General features: G+C 35.6%; 1 protein-coding gene across 1 annotated transcript; it reads left to right on the forward strand.

The window, feature by feature from the left end:
- The first annotated feature begins 559 nt into the window (after positions 1–559).
- Positions 560–1,777, forward strand: LOC100655621 (olfactory receptor 5T3-like). Its single transcript, XM_064288061.1, has one exon. It carries the CDS (start codon positions 636–638, stop codon positions 1,602–1,604), a length of 969 nt encoding a protein of 322 aa, XP_064144131.1. The 5' UTR covers positions 560–635; the 3' UTR covers positions 1,605–1,777.
- Positions 1,778–10,385: the final 8,608 nt, after the last annotated feature.

Here is a 10,385-nt window from a genome sequence, read left to right on the forward strand (position 1 = left end):
TTGTGAGATACATGGTGTTGCTCTCATTTTATCCTAGTGGGTGTTAAGGAAAGGCATTCATAAACACTGTAGATAATTTGAGTACTCTAGGGTTTACTTACATGTATAAAGTGTTTGGATTTAAAAAGCCCTCTATTCATTCTTCCTTGTCAATTTTAAAATATGGTGATTTGAGAACCGCAGAAATTAGCAGGTTTGTTTGCTTGTTTGCTATTAACATGAGAAACTCAGCCAACAAATGTAAGAAGCCATTTATTTATTTTATTTAAACAGGAAATTACATCCAGATGGGCCCAGCCAATCACTGCCTATTCCATCACTCTCTAGGATATTATCATGCCCTTCTAAGAAACAAACATGAAGATGGAACTGAATGCTCTCTGTTTCACAGAATATTGCATTTATGAGTTGTCATCGAGTCCTTTCCAACTCAAAGCAATCCTGAGCCTGTCAGAATAGAACTGTGCTCTGTAGGATTTTCAAGACTGATTTTTGGTAGTAGATTATCAGTCCTTTCTTCTGACGTGCCTCTGGATGGAATTGAACCACCAAACTTTGAGTTAGCAGCAAGTACATTTATCATTTGTACCACGCCGAGAGTCCAACTGCTTTAGGACCCGTAAATATCAACTAAAATGTCAGTGTTGCCATCAGGACTGGATGCACACAGGATTCGGTTGAAGAACACCACTGAAGTCACCATGTTTATATTGCGGGGTTTTACAGACAACTTTGAGCTGGAAGTCTATCTCTTTTTACTATTTCTTGCAATCTATGTTTTTACTCTGGTGGGAAATTTAGGACTGGTTTTATTAGTCATGGTAGATTCCCGACTCCACAATCCCCTGTACTATTTTCTGAGTGCATTATCATTCTTGGATGCCTGCTATTCTTCAGTTATCACACCAAAAATGTTGGTCAATTTTCTGGTAGAGAATAAAACCATTTCATTCCTTGGATGTGAAACACAGATGCTGCTCTTTTCCACTTTTAGGACCACAGAATCTTTTCTCTTGGCAGCAATGGCATGTGATCGCTACGTAGCAATCTATAACCCACTTCTGTATTCAGTTAACATGTCATCCAGAGTCTATGTGTCACTCATCATTGCTTCTTATGTTTGTGGTATTTCACATGCTACTTTACACACAGTGGCAACTTTTAGCCTCTCCTTCTGTGCATCCAATGAAATCAGACATGTCTTTTGTGATATCCCTCCACTCCTTGCTATATCCTGTTCTGACACTCACATCAACCAACTTCTACTCTTCTACATGGTGGGTTCTGTTGAAATATTCACCATCCTGATTGTCTTGATCTCTTATGGTTTCATTTTAAAGGTCATTCTGAAGGCACGTTCTGCTGAAGGGAGGCGGAAAATATTTTCAACTTGTGGCTCTCACCTAACTGGAGTGTCAATTTACCATGGAACAATCCTCTTCATGTATGTGAGGCCAAGTTCCAGCTATGCTTTGGACCATGACATGATAGTGTCTGTAATCTGCACCATTGTGATTCCCATGCTGAATCCCATTATCTACAGTTTGAGGAACAAAGATGTAAAAGAAGCAATGAAAAAATGTTTGAGAGAAATTGGTTCATAAATAAAGTACATTTTTAGCTTTGTAAAACCGAAAAGAATGTTGGGTGTCAGTCCATTGTTCTAAGGTTTGAATCTAGAGAAGAAAGTGCCTTGCTTTTAGTTTCAAGTGCATTTATCTCCTAGAATATTTCCAAATGAAGCATTAATCAACCTTCCAAGGCAGAATTTTACAAAACCAACAACCCAGTGCCATCAAGAGCAGATAAATTGTATCATATACATACTTATGGGATTACATTCAAATGTACCCATATTAAACATTCAGTGACAGGTTATATTACTATGATTAATATTTAACTTCTTCTTTCTCTTACTATAATGATGATGTCCTGAGAACTCTATAGCTTCACATATTCTCACATTGTTTATAGTAAGTCTTCAGCAAACATTTGGAAGTTAATTTCCCATTCTGAAATCCCTGTGATGGACCTCCCAAAGATTACTAGCCCCTTATTCTGTCATACACTCAGATCCATCTCGGCCTCTGGATATGCCTTCTGCACTGCTTCACTGAACACCATAAACATTGATTCCACTATTAGTTTTTGGGTTTTTTTTTTTTTTTACCGTTGTCTAATCACAGAAATTTATCAGACTCTTTCTGAAACTACTGAGAGACCAGATGGTAATATTTAATGAGAGTATACTTAAGGTTCAGTAAAAACAAACATGTAGCTTAGAGAATGACCTACAATAGGCTACTATATGTGTTTGCTCCAAAATCGGAAAAACTATTTCACCATTCAGAAATGTTTTAAAAATTCTAGTTCATTTCCCCATTCTGCCTTTGTTCTCTAACTATGAGGAAAAACCCTACATTGGTCATTACGAAGGAAACTTTACAACAATGAACATAGCCCAGAGAAGGAAAAAAATGTTCTACATCATCCCAACTCTCTCCTGCTTATGCCAACTCCTTATTGAATTATTTGTTTTTATTTCAATGTTTGTTTATTTTACAAGTCATTAAGAGTAAAAAGTATGTTTTGCTCGATAAAACCTATTTTTTTCCAACCAGTGGTGGTTATCTTGTGACCTCACCACAAGGAAATCATCAAAAACTAACAATCAAAACAATTTTCCTGTAAAAGCCAATTCTTAATTATGAGTTTGAAAAGCACACCAGTATGTTTCAGAGCCTCAATTTCTAATCTCTTCTGATCAAATACGCAAAGAGAACTAATACATTTCTATTGGAAGAAGGGATATTTGACATCAGAGTGTGGTTTAAATATATACTCAAAATTCCTTCAAAAAAGTACTAATTTTCACAGATGCAATATAGACATTTTATCTTTTAAAAATTATGTAGTTTGAAGTCCTAGTAACTAAAAATCATTTCTGGTTATGATTTATTGAGATGGTCTCTCTAGAAGATAGGAATAGCCTGCTTCAAAAGTACTCCTAAATAGGCGACTTTTACAAAACTCAGAATTTTTGCAGCATTCATAGATCATATTTGAAGTTTCTATTATTCAAATCAGGGTGTCAAAGTTGTGAAGGAAAGGATTCAGTCAAGGTTGTCTCCTTTGTTATTAGTCTTCCAAGTGAAAAAAAAAACAAGTAAAAAAACCATAATTTTATGGGAAAGGAAGAGATGAACTGAAGGAATAAGGTTGTACCCAGTTGTGCCTAAAAATATTTGGTTAATAATCCAGCCATCAAATTAGACAAGAATTCATGTCAAATTAAGCTGTGTGGAAATTCCCATACTGTTTCCTATTTTTCTCTTAATAAAGTAGAAACCAAATTTTGAGATAAAACAGTCTTCAATGATTTTTTATTTGTTCAAGTCAACACAGAAAAATGGCATATTTAAGTCTCAAGTTAAATAGTTTTATTCTTTATAAATTACCTCAAGTATCTTTCCTTCAAGAAATAATTGTTTGACCTTGCTGTCCCCATGGGCCCCTTTTATTTATTCATTTAATATAAGTTAACACATTGGTCAGTATTATAACAATATTACATAAACTAAATATTAAAATTAATATTCATTGTTTTGAATATTTAGTTCCTATATAGGTATAAAGGAGTCCTGGTGCTGCAGTGGTTAAAGCCCTTAGCTGCTAACCAAAAGGTCTGAGGTTTGTGGCTACCAACCAGTCGGTAGGAAAAAGATGTAGTAGTCAGCTTCCTTAAAGATTATAGCCATGGAAACCCTATGAGGTGACACTACTCTGTCCTATAGGGTGGCTTTGAGTTGGAATTGACTAGACAGCAGTGGGTTTGGTTTTATGTAGATCTAACAGTATGCTGATACTGTAAATTGCATAAAGGCGGTCATTGTGTCTGTCCTCACTACTGATCCTCAGGGCATAACATGGTACTTGGAACAATAATAACTATAGATATTTATTAAATGAATGGTAAGTCAATGAATGAGTGATAGCTAATGGCAACAGTGAGAACTCATATGCAGCTGATTAGGCACTGAACAATTATGTAAGTGCCTTTCACATATTAAGTCATGTAGTTATCATACCATTTCCTGTGAGTGGTTCTACAATTATCTCTTATGAGGAAACAAAGATACATAAGTTTGCTCAAGGCCACATAGTTCTTAAGAGTGATAACCATATTCTCATTTAAGCTTCCTGGCTACAGAGACCTCACATTTAGACATTTTGGTATGTAGAATAAAAGAACATACCAATCTTTTTCCTTTATCAACTGCATTATTTGGCCTTTAGACAACGCCATATGAAGGCCTTCGTTAAGTCAATGATGAAGGAATGTATGTAAGGAGTGTTGGAGGTGTGGTTTCCATAGGATTTAACTAGTGATTGGTTTGGTTGAAACATCTGGAAGCTGCAGGTCATGAGCCTGAGTGATCATTAAAACGAAGATATTAGAAGAAGAAGATTGTGAAAGTGGAGTAAATTAGATCAATTAGACCTATACTGAAAGGAAGCCACGCGGCACAGAGGTTAAGCACTAGGCTGCTAAATGAAACTTCAGTGGTTAGAAGCCATAGCTGCTCTTCGGGAAAAACATCCAAGAGCCTGCTTCTATAAGTATTTATAGCCTTGGAAACCCTATGGGACAGTTCTGCTCTGTCCTGCAGGGTAGCTACCCGTCAGAATCATCTTCAAGTCAGTAAGTTTTTTTATTTATTTTGGCATACGTATACTGATTCTGATGTTTTATAACATTTTCAAGGAAGAGAACTAAAATTCCAGATAGGTATCACTCTGGTTAGAGTAGTGAAGTAGACCAAACAAAGGCATATTACAAGGGATAAAGGAAATAGTTACATCATGATAAAGAGCTGAATTCATCAATAAGACTTAACAATTTGAAAAGTGTATATGTCTAAAATAAAATTTCAAAATGCATGAAGCAAACATTATTAGAATTGAAAGTAGTATACAAATATAGAATTATAATTGGAGATTTACACATTCCTTTCTCAGTAATTGAAAAAACAAATAGACACGTGTTTTATAATTTGTCCCTGGATGGTACAAATAGCTATGCTAACAGCATACTTCTAAATAAACCATCAGTCAAGGAGGACATCACACAGGAAAATACAATATATTTTGAACTGAATGAAAATGAGCCTAGAACAATTCTAAATCTCTGGGAAGTCCGTCCCCCTTTTATATCTCAAATGAGATTGACTCAGGATAAAACCTCACCTTGTGGATTGAATTCTGCCTCACTAACATAACTGCCTATAACCCTGCTTCATAACAACATAGACGTAGGACTTAGAGCTCACAGGAAAATCACATCAGATGACAAAATGATGGACAGTCACACAATACTGATAACCATAGCCTCCCCATGTTGGCACACATTTTTGGGGAACATAATTCAATCCATAATATTCCACCATTTGGTCCCCCAAAATTCATATCCTTGCCCATGTAAAACACATTCACCCCCATCATATCACAGCAAAGGTCTTAAATCAATTCAAAGTCCAAAATCCAAAACTTCCTCTTCATCTGTGAAATCTAGAATACAAGTTATCTGCTTCCAAGTACAAGGGTGGAACGGGCAGAAGCTAGACATTTCTATTACAAATGGAAGAAATTGATGGAAAAGAAGGGATAATATGCACCAAGGAAGTCAACAGAACACATTATATTAGTCGTCAAGGCTTGAAAATAATCATCTATTTTCTGAGGCCATTTAGGCAATGACCCTGCCCTCCAGACTGTGGTTGTTGGCCGCACTCTGGATTCTGTGTAGAGGCCCATCTTCTCTGGGCTTCAGCTCTGCCTTTCAGGCCCACTGGATGGCAACTGTGCTTGTTTCCTGTGTTTCTTGTCTCTTCAACTTCTGCGTCCTGGTTCCTTGGTCTTTTGACTCTTGGGCCTCGCTGCCAGAGTCTGCCCTGCTGGGGCAAGTATTCCAAAGCTCTTTAGCTCCACCAATAAGTGCCTGGGGGCACCCCACTCTGCCTGTAAACTTCTGCTGGAAGACACTCAAATTTCTCGCTGCCTGGGTCAGCTCTGGGTCTGTCTCGTGCTGGTCTCCTGGTTCTGCTGCTACCATCTCTCTGCTGCTGTTATTCTCTGCTGTTGCCTCTTGCCATCTGTTGTGCTTCCAGTGTGACAGCTCTCCTCACTTCCTTCTGAGCCCCCATCAGAATTGTCTTTGATTTCTGTCCAGAATTCCACCAACTGTCTCTTCAATGCAACCCAGGCTTTTACTATTAGGCAATTTAAAACTCTTTCATCCTCTACTCATTCACAGATTCAAAACCACTTCCACATTTTAGTTATCTGTTAGAGCAGCACCCCACTCTACCGGTACCAAATTTGATACACGTGTTTATTTATACTCATAGTCATTGTCCACGGATGCAACAGTCAAGAAATCAAACAGTGCATTGTGCTGGGCAAATCTGTGACAAAAGGCCTTTAATTTTTTTTTTTTTAAAACAACATAATATTATCTTACAGTTTTGGAAGACAGAAGTCCACAGTGTAGTGGGTCTTTTTTTGTGTGTGTGTGTGTGTGCAGAAAATATACCCACCAAAACACTTGCCCATATAAGTTCCACATTTTCAATTCAATGACATTGATTACATTTTTCATATTGTGCAGCCATTATTTCTTTTTCCAAAATATTCCACCACCATTAACATAAACTCAATGTCCTCCATACAAAACTCCCCCTTTTTCCCTCCCTCTCACTTCTGGTACCATTAATAATCTTTAAAAATAGCATCCATATATTTGCTTATTTTATGTAAGTGAGGTCATCCAGTATTTGCCCTTTTGTGGCTGACTTATTTTACTCAGCATAATGTTTTCAAGGTACGTCCATATTGTGGGAAGCATCAGAGCTTCACTTCTTTGTACAGCTGTATAATATTCTATTGTGTGTATATACCACATTTGTTTCTCCGTTCATCTGTTGAGGGACATTTTCGTTGTTTCCACCATTTGACATTATAAAAAGTGCTGCAGTCAGCACTGCTGTACAATTTTCTGTTTGTATTCCTGCCTTCACTTCTTCTGGGTGCAAACCTAAGGCTGGGATTACTGGTCATATGGTAATTCTATCTTCAACTTTTTGAGGAACTGTGAAACTGCTTTACACAATATTTGTACCATTTTACATTCCCGACAGCAATGAATGCAGGTTTCAAATTCTCCACAACCTCATCAATACTTGTTTCTCATTTTTTTCATCATTGCCATTCTAATGGGGGTGAGGTGATATTTCATTATGGTTTTGATTTGCATTTCTCTAATGGTGAATGGCATTATTTTCATGTGCTGTTGGCCATTTGAATATCCTCTTTGGTGAATTGTCTGATCAAGTCCTTTGTCCATGTTTTGGGGGGAGGGGTTCATACTGAGACAAATTTTTAAAACGGTGAAAGAATTAACCAATTCCCTTTTTTGTAGTATAAGGCTGTTCAGTTCTTTCAGCACCATTTTTAAAAAAGCATACACTTTCTCCAAGGATTTTCTTTAGCATCTTTGTCAAAAATCTGTTGGCCACATATGTGTGTTCTGTTTCATCAATGTAGGCCACTATTTCTTAACCAATATCACACTGTCTTGATTATTTTGGCTTAAGGTAAGTCCTAAAATTAGATTAGGTAAATCTTCAAACGCTATTCTCCTTTTTTGAAATTATTTTTATTATTTTAGTTCTTTTGCTTTTTCGGTATGAATTGTGGAATAAGTTTGTTAAGATCTGCAAAAATGTTTGATTTTAATTAAAATTACATTATATTTATAAGTCAATTTGGGATTGCATTTAGTTAATACATTGATTGATCCCAACTGGGTGCCTACCAGTATCAGTGTACCTTCCTTCCTTTCTGTCTTCCTTCCTTCCTTCTTTCATTGCTTCCCCTCTTTCTTTCAACTCAGATTCCATGACCAACATTTACTATCTACTTAGCATCTTTTTCTATGGAGCCTAGACAACTATGTGTTTTTTACAATGTTTCCAAGAATTCTCTAAGAACATATTAAGTATATTCTTAAATTTCTTAGGTATATCTCTTTACATTTGTATAAAGAATTCTCAAGACAGGAAAAGACCCTGTACAACTCAAAGTTTGACCTTTAACTTTGCAGTACTTCTAGTATTCTAGTGTTCTGTCCCATAGAACAATAGAGTTGTCTGTATGTTGTCCCATCTTTCCTGGCCTAAACTCTCAATGAGCTTACATTTATCTCTCATACCAATTTGATGCCTAGCACCGTATAACTAAGATGAGGAATATCGTTATTTTTATTAAACTATTATAAATTCTAACTTGTTATTACTTCATGTTATCTCTCTCTGTATATATTTACAGAATATTAAACAGGTTATACTACTGGGAAAAAGAAACTGGATTTTAGGGAATTTGATTTTTTAACCCAACATGAATAGTTAATTAGCATCAGAGCAAGAACAATGTTCTGTAGCATTAGATTTTCAATCTTATGTTATAAGCTTTTCCATTGAGGCATCTTTTCTAAGAGGCCAACATGATTCATTTTATTATTTTTATCATGCAGTTTATTGTGCCAGAACCATTTGCTTGTTCACTGAAAGGAAAAAAGGAAAAAAAAAAAATCTTGTTGCTTTCTTTTCTAGAAGAGAGTTAATGTGTTTTCTCCTTGAGAATTCCCTATGGCCTACATGAAGCTATTAAGAAGCTTATATAAAAATCCATACACATAATAGTCATAGCGAACTTTGAGTGAACGGTTCAGTTCCGCAGGTAAGAGGAAAAGTTTTTCATCACCTGAAAAATACTTTAGAAATGAGAACCTTGAGCCTCACGCTAGAATATACAACTTAAAATTTAAATCTGAAATAGGTGATTCTAGTTAATTTGATCTTATATTAGAAATTGTATCACACATCTTCTTGAGAACATAGCAAAGAAAGCAGAAAGGACTTCTTACATATTTAGATCAATAGATGTGTAAATCAGAAATTTGTTTTAATTTTCTTGATGGATGATGATCAGAATAGAAACTACAGATATTAAGCTATATTTAAAAATCAAGGAAATTATGAAATGAAGAGCAAATGAGATTTCAACCTGCATTTGAGTATATACTACTTTAGGATCATAATTGCTTTCTCTTGGAGAATTAAATATTAATTTTAATTTTATTTTACTAATGAAGCCATTATAGACTTTTTTTTTTTTAATTTCATGGTCTGTTTAAACTGGATGAATATAGAAGAAGGAATTTAAATATGCGAAGATATTATTTTTCATTTTTCTAGGGAACGTTGATTTCAGAATTATGGCATGATATAATGGAATTGCAAAATGGTCAAATTGAAATACTTTAGATTATGGAATCAGAGAAATGTGAGCCTGAATTCTCACTCTACTAGTAACTATCTGCTTGACTTTGCTTAATGTATATGTCTACGTGGCCTCAATTCTCTCATCTGTAAACGGACACTAAATTAGATAGTTATAAACTTACTGTGTAGGTTACGTATGATAATGTACACAAAATTCCAAACCCCTAGGGTCTGTTTGGAGCCCTGGTAGCAGAGTGGTTAAGAGTTTGGCTACTAACCTAAACATGAGCAGTTCGAAATCACCAGATTCTCCTGGAAACACGATGGGACAGTTTTACTCTGTCCTATATATTCACTACAAGTCAGAATCGGCTTGACAGCAGCAGCAGGTTTTTTGCCTTTTTTTTTTTTTTTTTCGTTTTCGATTCACTTATTAATATGTGGTTGCTGGTGTCATACCTTTTTTCTCAACCTTAGTCTTTGAGGTATTGTTCTCATTAACATGTCATAATTTACATTTTCTGAATGTATAAGAATTGAAGAATTAATTTTATTTTACTCTTCTAGAGGGTTCATGTTTCGTTAAATATTTCAGGGTATTTGATTTTGTCTTTCTAGTTTCTATCTCCTGTTAATGTGAAATCACCCAGTTGTACACACCACCAGTTTTCATTTCCTTTAAGCTTTGTTAACAGAAGTGCCTTTTTGAAGAAACTTGGAAGCAGTAGTTAAAACCCATATGTTTTCCTCTACCGAGTTTCCAGTTCCCTGAATCAAAGCAGAGAATTGCTCTCATAGAAGCTGATATGGTATAAAATAAAATTTCTTTCTTAACTGATATTCTCACTCTACAGGAAATATCAGAGCCATCAAGGGTGACTGAAAATTATATCAGCAAGAGAATCAGGAGAATTTAAGCAAAATATCGTTTCAGCGACAAACCCAAAGGCAGCATGTACTAACTAATAGAGAGGCATTTTTTTATGATCGTTTACAGCATAGGATCTTAGGGTTCATTGAGTGTAATTCCAACAGAATGGTATT

This window comes from Loxodonta africana, chromosome 7 (genome assembly GCF_030014295.1).
Source record: "Loxodonta africana isolate mLoxAfr1 chromosome 7, mLoxAfr1.hap2, whole genome shotgun sequence".
NCBI lineage: Eukaryota > Metazoa > Chordata > Mammalia > Proboscidea > Elephantidae > Loxodonta > Loxodonta africana.